At 45.5% G+C, this 17,572-nt stretch overlaps 1 protein-coding gene across 8 annotated transcripts in view; it reads right to left on the bottom strand.

The window, feature by feature from the left end:
• Fat1 (FAT atypical cadherin 1) overlaps positions 1 to 17,572 on the bottom strand; it is a 123,777-nt gene that overhangs the window by 90,157 nt on the left and 16,048 nt on the right. For all 8 annotated transcript variants that reach the window (XR_008221439.1, XM_052752120.1, XM_052752123.1 and 5 more), the window contains exon 2: positions 13,774 to 17,059. Coding sequence is in view for 7 of the 8 variants with exons in the window: in XM_052752120.1 (XP_052608080.1) it covers positions 13,774 to 17,041 (3,268 nt within the window). In the remaining variant the exon portion in view is untranslated. The remainder of the gene's footprint in view (positions 1 to 13,773; positions 17,060 to 17,572) is intronic.

Genomic DNA, 17,572 nt, shown 5'->3' with positions numbered 1-17,572 from the left:
GTTTTCATATGGATTATGGTCCTCAAAACCTTCTGGGCAGTCAGGCATGGGTTTATAATCCCAGTCACTCAGTAGGCTAAGGCCAGAGTGAGAAATCTGGTAAGAGTTATCTCAATATAAAAAGTAAAAAGAAGGCTAGGGATAGAGCTCATCAGTAGAGCACTTGCCTGGCGTGTAGGCAAGGCTCTGGTCTCAACGCCCAATATACCAAAGAACTAGGGGGTACAGGGATGCGGAGGAGCTCTGACCACTTAATCTCCTATTACTCAGCCTGGCTTTTCAGGAGTTTGTTTCTAAGTCAATGGCATCCATCAACAGAAATATTCAGATTATTATTGTGCATTTGCATCCATCAAGGGGGTAAGGGGAGCATGTGGAAGCCAAAGGACAACCATAGAGTTGGTGTTCTTCTGTCTTTATGTGGGTAGGTACAGGGATTGAATTTAAATGTAGTGGTATTTGCTCCGCCCATGATCTATGGGGTACAAGTGACATTACCCACTGACCCATCTCGCCAGCTCTGACTTTTTAAAACTTATGTATCTGCACGTGCTCAATTTTATCCAGATAGCTTCAAAAGTACCCTGTACACTACAGAAGTGTATCACTGCCGTGTTAAGAAGTTCATTAACAGTGCCAAGCAATCTAGATCCCACTGCTTTGCAAATTGGACAAGAGCTCAAGGCTTGGCCAAACAAAATGACATAGCATGGAAATGGATATGCAAACACTTCTCAGAAGGACTGTAAGTCAAGGTCAGCATTCTGCAACCCTAGGAAAATATTTCCCACCCTAGATATGTGCGTGCACTTGGGAAGGAGGCTTAGAATCTATGTCTCTTCATTCTAGGTTTTGGTACTCAACATGGCAAATGTAGCTGTTTCTAGAATAGGGAAGAGATAAACTGAAAGAGATCAGCATCATGTATTGAGCCATTTTCTTGTTCTACTTCTTATCTAGGTGTGTCAGCCAAAGAATGCTAGTCAAGTATAAGTGGCCACCACCGAAAGAGAACATGCCAAGCCACAGAACAGATGTATAAGGTCTTTCTATTAATACTTAGGTGTTTGCCTTTACCATTTTATGATACTCATTCTGATGTCCATTTTTTACACATTCAAGGAAGGCTTGTTGTATGCCCTTGGGCCAGGCACAGCTCTAGGCATGAGACACAGAGCAGCCTCTGTCCCCACAAACCCTATCTCCTAGAAGGAAGCCAAAGCAGACTTTTAAAATGCATTCAAATAGCTATAAAAATGCACCATATGGAGAAGAAATATTAAAAAAAAAAACTTTGGCTCTGAGGGGAAGAGGGTAGGCTAAGTCAAGGACGTGTAAAAATCCCTTGTGGAAATCCACTATTTTATAAGCTAATTTTTAAAAAGCAATTTGAACACAGGTACCCTACATGGACTGACATAGGTTATGAAATGAAACTCTCAAGGCTGGGTGTGGGCTACCTCCTCATACATTATTGGTTGGAGAGGATCCAGAAGTCTCCAAAACAACACAACCTATTGCCATTGGTCTTGGTGGTCCAGCAGAACTAAATGCTAAGACCCTATCGCTTCAGACAAAACTCATTTTGGTTACGAGACAGAGAAATTCGGTTGGGACTGACCTGAAAACTTCCTCCCTGCTGGGTAGTTTTATAGTGCTGAAAGGTGAATGCAGGGGAGAAGATAAACCTGGGGAGAGGACATCAATGGCCTTAACCTGTGCTGGACTCTGAATGCTATGAAAGCAACCTGCCAGGCAAAATGCGACGGCAGCATGGATAGGGGTAAATAATCGATTTCCGATCAGATCCAAGGCCTGCTCCACAGGAAAGAATTCATGACTGGTACTATAAACCTGGTCAAAAGTCAAAGGCTCAGGAGATCAGAGGCCCCAGGGTGGAATCTATTACTGCGGTTTTGTTAAATGGAAATGTTCTCAAACACCATAGGCTAGCACTACTCTTAGCCTTGGCCAGAAAAGTCTCTTTCTGCAGTGAGTACCTACCTATGCAGACTCACAGCTTGTCAATGAGTCGAGAATAAGTGGTTACTGAGTGCTGGGCTCTAAATGGTCTCCCTCAACCAAGGTTCAAGACGCGAGGTATACTGTGAGATGCCATGAAAAATTCACCACGGTTTAGGATCTGTACAAGGTTAAGTCAAAAAGAGAAATCACCATCCTAGCATTAACCATGGCTGGCCTCAGTTTAGGAAGAAGAGGAGGTAGGGATGGAGGGAGGGAAGGAGGGATGGAGAGAGGAAGGGAGGGAGGGAGGTAGGGATGGAGGCAGAGAGGGAGGGAGGAACGAATGAATGAACGAGGAGCAGACAGACAGACATGAAGAGGTGTGAATGGGAAGCTGGGGTTAGGTCAGATAAAAAAACTTCATTGGTCTTAAATCAATTGGTCTGTGGCTGTGATGGTTAATTAGATCTTTCTGGCACCAATAACACAGGTAATTAAAACCCAACATAAATTATTTGTGTTCATGCTTACTTAATTAGCATCCATCAGTTATAATGTTATCACAGTATCTCTCTCCCCTGATTTTTGAGACAGAGTTTCTCTGTGTGTAGTCCTAGCTACCCTGGAACTTGTTTTGTAGACCAGGCTGGCCTCAAACTCACAAGACATCATCAGCCTGCCTCTGCCTCCCGAGTGCTGGAATGAAAGGCGTGTGCCACCACATCCGGCATGTTCTCACAGTATTATAAACACTTTTTTGGAGCTAATTTTTTTAATACGTAGCCAGCTGGCTTTGAATTTTCAATTCTCCTAACTCATCCCCTCAAGCCCTGGCATGTATCATCACACCTTTAAAGATCCTCTGAAGACATTTCAATCTGAAACGATGATTTCTATTCCGCTGCCTCACTCAACCAAGTTAACCTGGCCTTTATAAGGCCAGCCCACCCTCATTTAAACAGATTAAACATCTTCAGCGGAGCATCAAATCCCAAGATCAAAAATGTCATGTAACACCGATTTGGTTTACCCAAAGATGGTCGTCACTGAATATCAACTGTACACCAGGCACTGGCATCAGGGAAATCTGAAGTGGCCTAATGTTAAGAGGCTTCAAGACTAAAGTGATATGTGTGTCAAGGGCTGTAAGCCATAGATCAGATTGCTGCCATAGGCACCCCGACTCCACCTTCCCCCAAGGTTGTTTAACCCTCTTGTGTAATGAACCCCACAAAAGCAGCACATTCATTTTTTTCCCCTTTTGTCCTAAATAAGAGACGTAGCCACCAATCTAACATAGCTCATTAAATCCTACACACCCTTGATTTGTAAGTCCATGGACATAAAACCGGAGTCTTCAAGAGAACGAACTTTGCTACTCAAGTGTGAGTTTTCGAACAGCTTACTAATAAATAAAGGAACACTATAGTGGGACCGGAGTGGTAAGGTGGCGCACCTAAGGACCTGATGCTAGCCCGGAGGGCTGCTTACCTCAAACCAAAAGAGACCGTAATGTTTGCTTTTGTAGCTGTGACCCAGCACACCTCGGCGCGGAGGCAGCACCATCTTGCGAGGAAAGCAAAGAGGTTTATTTTACTTGACACAACATAAAATGGTCTTCCGCTGGATCATCTTACACACAAGGGCATACTCTTCCATCAGAGAATTTTCTCTAGTCCATTGGTAAAAGAGAAATGAGGCAACTACTGACGTTAAAAGCAGAGCAACACTGGATGAAGCGCCGTGGGAATGAAGACTGTAACACATCACTCACGTGACCACCAGGTAGCCTTCCCCTCCTGGTCCCTCTACATGGCAACTCGGGAGGACTGGCAACTTTGAGGCATCTGAACAGAGGGACTTAAAGCTGGGGCTCCAAGGACCGTGAAGGTCCATGACTACAGCTTCAGCCCAGGGTGAACCCATGACACTAAAAGCAGCCTGCTCCACCTCTCAAGAAAGAATAAACATCTTTTAAACAGAGCCGAAAGTTTCCGTGGCAACCAAACACACAGTGCACCGCTGTGTGTTCAAGGTTCAGATTTAGGTATCAGGGATGCAGGAATTTTGCTCAGTCTTCATAACTATAATTACGAGGTCAGTCATGTGCATGTTGACCCAGGCACTGTGTACTGCTACGTTGGCCAGGGTGTTTAGCAGACAGGAGAAAGATGATTAAGGTTGGACTCTGACCTTGCGTCCAAGGAGACAGAAACGGAAGAGCCGGATCTCAGCACTGGGTACACCATCCCCTTGACCACAAAGAAGCAAGGTGAGTTGGTGCTAAGAAGAAGCTGTTAAGGAGAAGCATCCAGCTGCTTATCAGACCAACCTAACAAATTATTTGCTGACTGTTAATTATCAGAATCCACCGGGAAAAGATTTAGAATTCCCCACCATGAGCAAAGTACAAGAAAAGAACAGCTTTTTAAGTGCATAAAAGGGGGGAGGGGGCAATCAGTTCCATGTGAAGAAAAAGGCTTGTGAAGCAAAAGTGTTGGGAAGCAGAGTTATATGGGATAGGAAGAAAAAAAGCTGATCAATAGAAGTACACCCCAAAACAGGGTGACTGGAAGCAGTGGTCCCCCGGAAGCTGAGGACTTCCAGGGACGGGGTGGGACAGGAGGAAGGGACTGGCTCCACACAGGTCAAAGGGGAAGCAGGGGGCAGCGCGGGGTACACACAACACTTATCAGGAAGCAAGGTTATGAGGCATTACAGGCTAACCCCAGAGCTGGGACTTTATGCATGGTGGGAGGTGGGGGGGAAAGGGGGGAACAGGGGATGGACGGACGGGGGGATGGACAGATTGGGGGACGGGACGGACACGGACACACAGAAGGGTGAAGGAGAAGTCCATGAAAGATGGATCAGCTCTATTGGAGAGTTAATACAGGAATACAGGAAAACTGTAATACTGTTATATTTTATAAAGAATATTTCAAGATGCCATGACTGAAATCAATGTGCTTGATCTCTGTTCAGCACCACGTGTGTTATCATTTAATAAAAAACCTAAGTAACAACAGAGAGCCGCATCTAAATTTACTCATGGATTACCATGACATAGCTAAGGCAACAGGCCTATGTAAAAGGCTATTTATAACAGGTGTGACACCCTGCAAGTACTCAATAAATATTCACTATAACTACATACAGATGATGAGGATTAAGGGGGCGGGGTGGGAGAAGCCCGCCAGCAGCAAGATTGTGGGATAAATTATCACCAACTAAAAAAGTATTAAGAAATTATTGAAATAGCCAAGAAACTTCTAGTTTTGAAAACAAAATCAATTACTGGAAAATTACATGTGGTGGACTCTTCCAGCCTTAGGAAAAAAAAAAAAAAAAGACAATGTTACAGAATCCCATTTGATACGTTAGTGCATCGGCCATGAGATGGGTTCAATGCAGTATCAGCTATTCTGAGATTAGGGATAGCTTAACCAGCAAGGCAAGCTAAGCTAAATGATGAGATTTAAAGTTCATACATGTTTCCTGCTTTGCATCATTGCTGTGGAACTGGAGAGCTGCCAACCCAGCAAGCAGAGGCATGTGTCCTTGAATGGCAATCTTCTCAACTCCATTTATTCCCAGTAACCAAGCCATGAAAGACTCGTGGCACCATGGTGAACATACAATATTTCTAACCAGCAGTATGTTAAGGATAAATCAATAGATGCTGTAAAGTTAACTGCAAAGTAATGCAAGAAACAAAATAAAAGCTGAAATACTAAACACTTGACCAGTCCAGCATGCCAGACTAAAACACTTCATAATCAAAACAAAAGCAATTAAATGGTTATGGGGGGGGGGGGGGACGACTCAACATGGACAGACACTTAGGGCGTAAAAGTCTATTTTTCATAATTGGAGAAGGTGGTTAATATCGGAAAAGACCAGCTAGTCACTGAACATTACATCTCTATACACACAGGCCACTCATCAAACGATAAACTTCTAAACCTGTCACCTTCTTGGAACGTAAAAACGGCTCCCTGACAGAACAGTGGATGGACCGGCTTTCTCACCAGGCGCCAGATGGTTGGTGGGGACGGTTGCAGAAGCCAGGGCATCTCGGAGAACAACAGAGCACAAGGACCACAAGGAACTTGACGCAAAGGGGGAGCACTGATCAGGTTAGCTTCAGCTACTCTGCAGGGTACACTGGTTCTGGAGGAGCCCAGTGACTGTCTGCAACAGTGCTTCTCAGCCTTCCTAACGCTGCGATCCTTTAATACAGCTCCTCATAGTGTGGAGACCCCCAACCATAAACCCATTTTCTTTGCTACTTCGTAACTGTAATTTTGCGACTGTTATGAATCGTAATGCAAATATCTGTGCTTCCCAGTGGTCTTCGATGACCCCTGTGAAAGGGTCCTTGAACTCCCAAAGGGGTCGCGACCCAGAAGTCGAGAACCACTGGCCTAAAACATTATTTCCACAGGAGAAGGCTCGGGACACTGCACCCTCCACATTCCAGAGGCAGGATTTTTAACCGATGCTGTGTGTACTTTAATTACAAGCCCGGGTGAGGCCCATGTCAACCTCGGTGCTAAAATACAGTATGTGATTCTGAGCAAACTATGCCAGAAGACCTTTAAGATTCAAAGATCCTTCAAGACCAAGTCTGAAGAGTAGGACTGAAGCCTACAGCCAGGCAGGAGCTTCCCAATGGGCTTCCTCTGAGCATCCCTCTGGGCACCACAGCTGGAAAGTGAGAAGCCATCCAAAGTTCTGTGGCTGAGTACCCAATCAGCCTTGGGCAAGTTCCTTAGCCTCCCCATAATAAATGCTAGCTTACCTGACAGGCAGGCAAAGCATCTGGTAGTTGTAAAAATTAATACATGAATTCACATGAAGTGCTTATAACAGTTCCTGGTGGCAGCGTTCAGAAAGCGGCTGGTGTTTATTTTTCTGTTTTGTTTTGGGGACAGGGTTTTGCTACGTTTTTGGCCCAGGCTGGCTGCATTTTCTTACACTGACGTTCCCCATCACTATCCCTACCGTGGAAAGCAGGGCTACAAACCCTGTTTTAAGGTCTCTCCTACCTGATACCCTCCAGCTCTGCCCCCGCTCCCAACACACACACACACACACACACACAGTTCATTTGAACCTGAAGGTGGGTAGTAAAGAAAGTACCACTGAGTTTTGCTTCAGTATATACAACCTTGAACTATAGTGTTTCTCCCAACCCCCAACCCCGCCCCCATCCCCATCTTTACTGAGCACTAGAAGCAACAACTTGGTAAGTACCACACAAATAACCAAAGAAAAGCAACTCTTGTTTCCTTTCAAAACAAAAGGGAGTTTCCTGGATTACTAATTAGATATCACTTTCACCTTTAAAAAAAAAAAAAAATCCTCCTGCCTCGGGAGCCTTTCCTGGCCCCCAGGATCGGCAGGCTGGCCTGCCTCAACCGAACCGGAACTGCATACCATCAAAGATGAGTCCTGCCGTAGCCTGACTTTCCATCTCACTGGGGCTGGGAAGGAAATTTCTTTCTCCTCAACTTTGCTAGAAAACTAAAAACCAGGAGCAGGACAGCAGCTGCGGCCACTTAAGGAAGGAGACAGCAACACAGAAGCCCGTTCACCAGCCAAGTTCTCAACTCCCTAACAGGCCTCCCACCAGTCTCTCCTTTAAGTCCTCGTCACCAGAAATTTTAGTCCCAGCTCCAGCGAGGGGAACCGCTCTCACTGCAGTCACCAGCCTCCTGAGGGCCGCTTGGCTCTGCCCGCTGTGCAGACGCTGCAGTTAACCACACCACCACCAAGGGCCACCCAGCTCCCAGCCACTTCTGCAGACTCTGCAGTCATGGCCCAGGAGGACCCTCCTCCTTGTGGCCTGTCAAAAGCAGGAAAAAAACAACAACGTGAGGGAGGTCGAGGGTGTAGGCACACTATCCTGTGTTAAGTTAGGAAAAGACATTTTCAAAACTGGACCGAGGAAACTACCTAATATTAATGTATTCAGACTTCCAGAACATTCTCTCTCAATGAGGTCAGCAGTCAGGTTGGCCTGGACTAGAATTCTTTCTGCTTCCACCACAGAAATGCACTCACCCTGTGTCCCCGTCACAGTGGGAGGCCAGGGGACAATACGAAAATCAGTGACTAAGATGTTCCCATGAAGAGAGCACCACCCCATTTCCCTGCAAGAGAAATAAATGCAGTCCGGTCCCCAGACGGGCCTAACGGTGGAAGCCTGCAGTCTCAGAGAGACCCTGTGTCACAAATTGAAAGTAATAAAAGGTCTGGGAAAACAGATGCTTGCCTAGCATCTGTAGGTAGGTAGGTAAGTAGAGGGAGAGGGAGGAACAGAGGAAGGGAAGGAGGGAGGGAGGGAGGGAGGGAGGGAGGGAGGGAGGATGCAGCCCTCAATTTCCCTCCCACATCTTTTGGATGAGGAGCGCCCTTGTCACAACAGCTACATTTCCACGTTAACTCATTCCAACTTTTCCATGGAAACATAAATTTCAATTCTGAAAACATGACTAAGAGTCTAACAAGTAAACACGGCATTAACAAGCTTACAGTTTGATCTTAATGAGAAATATGGACTCCCCAAAGACACAGTTCGAACCGGGAACACTGTTCCCGAGATGCATTCCAGTAACAAGCCAACACCGAACCAAACTACTCCGGAATGAAGAGGAACTGTACCCACCCACGGGCATCCGATTACCCCACCCACTCTGGGGAAGACACTGAACTAAAACATTGCTTCCAGCCTGAATGTCCATGAACAATTTATTTAAAAAAAAAAAAAAAAAAAAAAAAAAAAAAGCAGGCTAAGCATTTCTGTAGACTGGTTTAGTTTTCGAAATTAAGAAACTGATGCTAAGATCCTGGTCCTCAAGCAACAACAGATATGGTGGGGGACAAGAGAGATAAAGGATTTCTTCCAGAAACGTACAAAAGGGAAGGAAGCTCTGTTTCTTTTGTTTCACAGCGGAGTTTACCACAAAGCCATCGGAAGCACAACGCAGTAGTAAGGGAAAAGCTGAGCATAATGTCGAGGCACCGCAATCTAAACCTGAGCTCACGCGGGCTTCAAAGATAGCTCATGACGCATTTCTAGTCATCTCTCTTTAGAATCCTCAGCAAGGATATTTTTAGTGTGTGTGTGTGTGTGTGTGTGTGTGTGTGTGTGTGTGTATGCGTGCGTGCGTGAACACGTGCGTTCAAGAGCCCTTGCAAACACAGGTGTGTCTCGGTGGGCATGCACATGCTTGTGCACGTAGGAGCCAGAGTCAAGTTTTTCCTCAGTCCTCTTCACCTTGATCCATGTGAGCACAGGCACATGTGCAGATGTGTGTGTGTGTGTGTGTGTGTGTGTACAAGCATGTGTGGAGGCCTTCGGGTGTGCTCCTCAATCTACCGTTTTTTTGTTTTGCTTTTTTTTTTTTTTTTAACATGTATTTATTTGGTCGGGGGAGAAGATGAACCATCCCTACAGCACCCAGAGGTTGAAGGGCCACTTGCAGGACTCCGTTCTCTCCTCCTACCATGTGCGTCCCAATGAGCTTCAAAGATCTGCCCATCTCTACCCCACCCTAGCCCTGGGTTAGGGGCCAGCTCTGCCCTGACTGGATTGACTTGCCAAAGAGTGCTGGGGATGCAAACTAAACTCGAGTCTAAGTGGCACACACTTTCCCTGCTGTACCACTTCCCCAGTCCCTTCACTGATTTCAAGAACTGTAATTAGACCTCTGGAAATTGGTACTTGCAGAAGACTGGCTTTCCAAGCAGTCATTCCACACAATGTTCAACCCTTGCAGACCTCGAGTGGCAGAGTGATCACGAAGGCCAGGATCCCTGAGAGTAGCTGAGCTCCAGAAGCTGCTTAGAAAAACATACAGAGAGATATCAGATAGGCAGATGGCTGCCGCTCCCACACTGCAACGACATATTCCCTCCCTGAAAAGCAATTAACAAAATATGTATGAAACTCACAGCTAATATGGCGGTGTATTGGGTGACATACTTTAGGGAGTCCATGGAATATTTTTAATTACTATTGTTGGGGGTGCTGGAAATTGAAGCCGATAAAGAGAAGAATCTTGAACAGAGCAAGAATTTGATTCAGGCTGCTGAACTGTTTCCTGGCCTGTGAAACGCACATAAAGATATGCACACTTGGTCGTGTTGAAATGGTTAAGCCACCACAAAAATCTGGTCAGATTACTCAATCAGCGTGAGCAGCTGAATGCCAAAGGCAAGAAGCAGATTGGTAAGTAGATGGGTTCTTGGTCTCCAGATGTCCTACTTAGCTTCTCTGCTGCTGGGACTAAAACACTGACCCAAAGCAACTTGGAGATAGGATTTGTTGCATGTTATACTTCTAGGTGGCTCTCCATCACTGAGGGAAATCAAGCAGGACCCTGGAGGGAGGAACTGAGGGAGAGACTGTAGGAACACTGCTCTGGCTGGCTTCCTATGACTCGCTCAGCCTGCTTTCTTACACAACCCAGGACCACCTGCCCAGAGGTGGATACACCCATAGTGGGCGGGGCTCTCCCACATCTGCCAACAATCAAGAAAATGGCCCCAGATATACCCACAGGCCAATCAGATGGAGGCATACCTTCGACTGAGGGTCCCACCTCCCAGTTGGCTCTAGCTGGTGTCAAGTGGACAGAAACTAACCAGCACAGCCCTGCACAGCCCTGCACAGCCCTGCACAGGCCCTGATCACTTAAAGCAACATCAGATGCACCAATGTGAGAAGTAAATGGGCAAGGAGCGAAGTGCTAGCCTGACTTCAGCTACTCCACCTCCAGTTGACTTGCACTTAAGGACTGTCTTCTTTGAGGTTCCCAGGCTTCCCTAACTGCCCCTACTTTTCTTCATTAGACAGAAATCTTTATCGACTTCTATACTGGCCAAATTAAAAAAAAAAAAAAAAAACAGCTTGCAATTTTAGTTGTGTATGTAATTATGGGGTGTGTGTGTGTGTGTGTGTTTAAACACGTGAACGCAGGTCCATGTGCAGATGTGTATGCATATGTATGGAGGCATTGGGTGTGTTCCTCAATCTCTACCTTATTTTTTATGTTAACATACATTTATTTTGGGGGGAGAAGAGGAACCATGCTACAGTACCCCCATGGAGGCCAGGGGACAACTTACAGGAGTTGGTCCTCTCCTACCATGTGAGTTCCAGGGACTGAACTCTAGTTGTCAGGCTTGGTGCAGAGCCCTTACCTATGAGCCATCTTGCAGGCCCTTCATCTTATTTTTGGGGACAGGGTCTCTCACTGAACCTGGAGCCCACCCACTTGGCTAGGCTGGCCAGAGAAAGAGCTCTCCCTGTGTCTGTCTCCTGAAGACTGGGATTACAGACAGAGACTCCCACGCCCAGCTTTTCACAAGTATGCTGGGGATTCAAACTCAAGTCTCACGCTTACATATCAAGCAATTACCAGCTAACCCATATCCTTAATCTTAGCATTTCTACCAGATAAAACATGCGTATTTTCCCTGAAGAAACTGAACACTTAATACCAACTGTCCTGGCTGCAACTCTACAAAACAACTAGGTCAGATAATTTTACTGCCCAACTTACATCTTTAAATACAATGGTCCAAAAGTCTAACTAGTACATCAATTAAACAATTTCAGAAGCACACCCACGTATCTATCACATGGGGAAAATATTCCTCTGTAAATCAAGAACCACAAGATAATGACTTAGACCTTCCCAGCTTTTCTCCGTTGAATATCATTATAGACGCAGGTAACAGTCAGTCTCTCGCACACTAAACAATCTCACTGCCCAAAATCCCAGTACCTCCCCCACCTTCCCTCCCACTAAATTAACACTGGAAAAACTCAGGCCTCGCCTGGCTGCTGCAAAGCTTCTATGGACCTCTCTCAGGATGCCATCCTGTATGCCTGGCTGTCTCCTCCTCTTCCTCCCCATTTGGCATCAGGGACAACCCCTTCCCCTAAATGTATAGGTGAAAAATACCAGTTTCTAAGTGATCCTTTAGGGCAGTAATATAAGCTATTTTCACTAAAAAAAAAAAAAAAAAAAAAAAAAAAAAAAGCCAAAAGGCAGTGTTCATAATGTAAGTCACGAAGAAAATGCAAATTAAGGCTCAAATTATATTTTCTGACTCAACTTGAACTTCTAACAGCTCCTTATAGGCTTTGAAATTTATGCTGAGAGAGGAAAAAAAAAAGGAGGTAAGAATAACTGTTCCCAGAAAATTTACAGGAAAAGTATCAATTTCAACCTTAAATTCTGAGTGTTTTTCTATATCGCTACTGGACCAGAAATTCTAATTTATATTGGGCAGTAGGACACACACACCCCCAAAATGAGTCTATTCTCCCGAAAACTGATTACCAAACACTATCGATTATTCCATTTCCCTCTGTCTTAAATTAATTCTGAGAAGTCTACATGAGTGATGCCAGTGAAATATAATCAATTAGGGGAAAACCCCTTGAATTAATAGAAAATATAATTAAAAAAAAACCCTGTATTTCCACATGCTATGCACCCTTAGATGACAGTATAGGTTCTAGGGTGAATTATGGCTAAAAGCCTATGGGCTTCTGTTGCAGTTTTATGTGTGGGGTATTACCAAACAAACTAATCTTTAATTTAATAAGGGTCCTTTTAGAATGAATAGATCTGTAAAAGAGCATCAGCAGTAAACTGAGGCAGAGCTAGATCTGACTGGTGCTAGCTAGAACATTTAGTTTCCCTCTATTTAGCACACTCAGAGGGAGAGGCGGTCAGAGCTAAGACCTACATTATTTACCTATTTATTATGTTACTGCTTACCGAGCAGCTTCTGGGCACTGAGCACTTTGGGCTGGATGCTGGAGGAAGAAAATGCCTGTCCTATAAAGCTCATGCCCCATTAGACATTGACTTGTACAGAATCTGTATACTCAAAGAAAAACAGTACAGACTCAAGAACTGGCTGCCCTGGAGACTCCAGTTTTAGAACTGCATTCTAGAGGAACGCATATTTTAGCAAAACACTGCTTTTTTCATTCCAAAAAAAAGAAAAAGGATTAATAAATCCAACACGTTACTTCACTACTTCCTCACATAAGCCTTGAGGATATACCAAGCTCTGTACAGAGTGCTTGCCCAGCATGCAGAGGGTCCTAGGTTCAAACCCCAGTATCATACAGCATAACAAAATAAAAAGTAAAAAAAAAAAAAAACAAAAAAAAACAAAACCTGAACTTGTTCACCTTATAGATAAAAATAAATTAATTTTAAGAAGTGTTTCACTTGTCCAAGACCATGACTGAAAAAGGCAGCTGCCAGCCAGGTCTTTTCAGTTCAACATTCCATTACCTACAACAGCCTCTCATATCCTGGACTGGGTAAAGCAGATGATAAAAAAAAAAAAGTTTTTGCATGTAAAATCTCTGGGTACATTGCATAATTTTGCAGGTGTGCAACAGCCCCTAGACGGCATGCCAAATGGTGTTGATGCAAATCTACCAGCATGCAACGCCTCAACCAGAATGCTTTTCAAAGTTACTACAAAACCACAATGGTGATCTCGATAATAGAGTTCAAATTTAAGAGATCACGATCGGTGTTAACGATCCCAACTCTCTTTCGTGCATCTTACGTACACTTAATCCTTCAGTTCCTTTGGGTCCAACCTCATGGCTTAAGGCCTCTATCTTCACAGCCCAAGGGGACAAAAACACATGTAAGTACTTCAATGCTGAGCCCTCACAGAAACCAACTGGGAATTACGAAGCAAAGCCGCGAAGAGATAGGAGGGGGAACATTCAACGAAAGCGACAAAGGTACTCGCCTGTGACTTCATCTATCCTGAAGACGCCGACACCAGAGCCATCTCTAATGGAGTACCGGATCTCTCCATCTCTCCCTGTGTCCTCATCATGAGCTGACACGGCCATCACGGATGAGCCAATTGGGACATCTTCCTTCACCACCCCCTTCTCCACAAAGCTGGAAAACACTGGCGGGTGTAAGTTCTCATTCATATCAATGACCTCAACTTCCACATAGCAAGTGGAAGACAGAGACACTGGCTTCCCTTTGTCCTTGGCCCTTACGGTGAGATTATACACCTGCTTCTTCTCAAAGTCAAGCTGCTGGACAATTCTAACTGCTCCACTCAGTTTGTCCACATCAAAGTGGCCTTCTCCGTGGTCCAGGAGACTGTACCTCACTTGACTCGACTGACCTACATCAGGATCATAGGCCTCTAACCACATGATGATGGTCCCTTCTGGTAAATCTTCGCGAACTTTCACAGAGTAATTAGGTGGAATGAACTTGGGTGGATTGTCATTAACATCATCGAGCGACACTTTCAAAAGCACAGTGGAGAACAACTGAGGTTCTTCTGTGGCTTGGTCCCTGGCCTCAATCTTTAAGTAATGCACAGGCTGCACTTCACGATCCAAAGGTCGGACAATTTTTACCACCCCTGTCACGCTGTCGATGGAAAACTTATCTGTATCTGTGAGAATCGAGTATGTCACGTGTCCACTGGGGCCCAGATCTTTGTCAGTGGCTTCCACCTGGATGATTTCACTATTTATCTCCTTGTCTTCACTCACTTCCACGAAATAGTTCTCCTGTAGGAACTCGGGTGGATTATCATTGGCATCCAGAACTGTGACATCTAGAAGACGCCATGCAGCCCTCTGGGGTATACCGAGGTCATACACGGTAATATTCAGGGTGTATTTGTCCGTTACTTCACGGTCGAGTGGAGATAAGACTTTGAGCATTCCGGTTTCCATGTCAATAATAAAGCAACTGTCATCATTTCCTCCAGAAATGGCATAGACAAGTTTCCCATTGAAGCCAGAGTCAAGGTCAGTCGCGTTCATGGAAACTATATTGGCACCCACAGGGAGGTTCTCCTTCACCTCAATTCCAGCTGGAAGAGTACTCCTGAACTGTGGGGCATGGGCATTGACCGAGTGAGAATCAAAGAAAACATCCTCCACCTCTCCCTGGTTGTGTAATTTATTCGCCTGCAGCAGTTTCTCGGCCAGCATTTTGGCAACACCGGTCTCTTCACACTGCAAGTTCACTGGCTTGCGACTGGCAGCCACCGTGAGGTTGATATACAGTGGCGTGGCAAAATTTTCTCCATCTGTGGCTGTTATTCTCAAACTGTGGAAAGAAACCTTTGCACCCAAGCCATCCATGAGCGAGTGCTTTAAGGAGAGGACCCCAGAGCTGGGGTTCAAGCCAAACAAATCCAACTCGTTCCCAGCTTCGATCTGGTAGCGCACCAACTGAAGCTCGTCGGCGTCAATGGCGGAAACCGTAGTTATCTGCTCCCCGACACCTAGGTCTCTGGGAATGGTCCCTTCACAGTTGATCTTCTCAAACAAGGGGGTGTTGTCATTCAGATTATTGAGAGTAATCGTGGCAAGGACTTCGACTTCCCGGCGGTAGGGCAAGCCCCAGTCGGAGGCACGGATCCTCAGCGTGTACACTCGAGGCATCAGCTCATAGTCCAGGTTCTCGGAAGTACTCACGGAGCCGGTGAAGTGGTCAATGACGAACGGCACGTGATTTAAGTTTGCAATACTGTAAGTCACGTACCCATTCTCACCCTCGTCGGGGTCTACTGCGCTCACCCTCATCACGGTGGTACCGACGGGCGCATTCTCGTCGAAGGATGCTTTGTAGGCAGTCTGGGTAAACTCAGGGGGGTTGCTGTTGGCACCTACAACTTTCACCACGACTTTGGTGGAAGCTTTCCTGTCACTGGTTGTCACTTCGAGTTCAAAACGGGATGAGGTATGTTGCCTTTTAATTGGTTCTAAGATGGAGATGAGACCGGTGTTGGGATTCAGACTGAATTTAGCTCTGGCAGGGGTGCTTTTAAACGCATACCTCAGGTGGGAGTAACTAGGAGTGGCCTTGATTAGGACCACAGGTGTATGTGGAGGAGCAAATTCGCTGATCTCAGCTCTGTAAACATCCATTTCAAACTTCACGGGCCCAGCTCTGAACTGCGGAGAAAGGACATGAATGACTTTCACTGGGGAAAACTGGGGAGGAGTCCCTTTGTCTTTAGCCTGGAGGGTCAGATTGTAGCCATAAGGATGGCTATCCCAATCGATGCCCCCAACGGCTTTCACTTTGAATGCCTTACTCCCTGGGAAAGACCTCACTGTTTTAAACTGCTGCAGAAGGTCGCCAGCCACAATGCTCAAAGATGCTATCTCCCCGTTGGCACCCTGATCGCAGTCCTCCACCGTGACAATAGCGTATGTTGGGTCCCTGTCCAGCTCAGAGGGTGACAATGTCACTGCCGTTATCACGGGCGCACACTCGTTGGCCTGTTCCACATGAACCGTCAGCTTGGCCATGCTGCTGATCCCACTGCTACCATACAGTTTCATCCCCCGGTCCACAGCCAGGATCTCCAGCTCGTAGAGCTGAGTCTCTAGGAAATCAAGCCTGCCAGTCAGAACAACCACGCCACTCGTTGGGTGGATAGCAAACATGTCAGTGCGGTCTTTAAAGCTGTAGTAAAATTCACCGTTGGTGCCGATGTCCGCATCCGTGGCACTGACTCTCGCGATACTGGTCCTTATGGCTGTGTTCTCGGGCAAAGAAACACTGTAAGAGGTGGGCGAGAATAATGGCCTTAGATCGTTTGTATCCAGCACTTGTACCCTGACCTTGGTGCGGGCCTCAGTGTTGCTGTTTTTTTCAACCGCTTTGATGATCAGTGTATAATGGTCTCTCACTTCTCTATTAAGGATAGCTGTATTTCCTCCTTTGGTCCTTATTCTTAGAAAGCAAAAGTCTCCAAGAACATACTCTTCAGCTTTGAACAGGTTTTCGCTGTCTCCGGAGATGATCTTGTACCTTATCTCCCACGAGGGGTCTAAGATGTAGATGCCCATCTTTCTAGGGTGGCCAACATAGGTTTTGGCTGCCGAGTTTTCGTGCACAGTGACATTGTACTGGAAGTGTGTAAACTGTAGAGAGGGGGCCGGCGGTTCAAGTCTTTGGCTTCCATCGCTACCTCCAAAATGCTGAAGAAGGAGAAGCAGAAGCAAGGCCAAGTGTCTCCCCATTGTTTAATTCTCGGCCGCCTGTAAGAGAGGAAGTAAGAAGTGTTATCTGGGGAAATAAAACACAAGTAAATTATAAATTAAGGATAAATTATAAGTTTTATCAGGATAAGAATAAATTATAAATTAATTACATTTAAGGAAGCATTTCCCACCTACACAGAATATAACTAATTGCTTTTCAATACAAACAACACTCTAACAAGTCTAGAATTATGTTTGGCAGCAATCTTGTTAATATTGTTTTCATGTGTATAAGTGTGTATCTGTGAACTCAGATGTATTTCTGTGCACATGCACGTAGTGCCTAAAGATGCCAGAAGAGAATGTCGGAGGCCCTGGAAATAGAGTTACAGATGGGTGTGAGCTGCTATGTGGGTGCTGGGATTCGAACCCAAGAACCCAAGTCCTCTGCAAGAGCAGTGCTCTTAACCACTGACCCATCTCTCCACAGCCCTGAATTTTATTGTTATACTTAAGTCTTCAGGGCAAACATAAAGGTCAGTTTTTAAATAGACAGGTAATGGATATTAT

This window comes from Peromyscus californicus, unplaced genomic scaffold, assembly GCF_007827085.1.
Source record: "Peromyscus californicus insignis strain IS unplaced genomic scaffold, ASM782708v3 Scaffold_23__1_contigs__length_62951481, whole genome shotgun sequence".
Classification (NCBI taxonomy): Eukaryota; Metazoa; Chordata; class Mammalia; order Rodentia; family Cricetidae; genus Peromyscus; species Peromyscus californicus.
The sequence above is the reverse complement of the archived record's forward strand: the minus strand, read 5'-3'. Positions and strand labels throughout refer to the sequence as shown.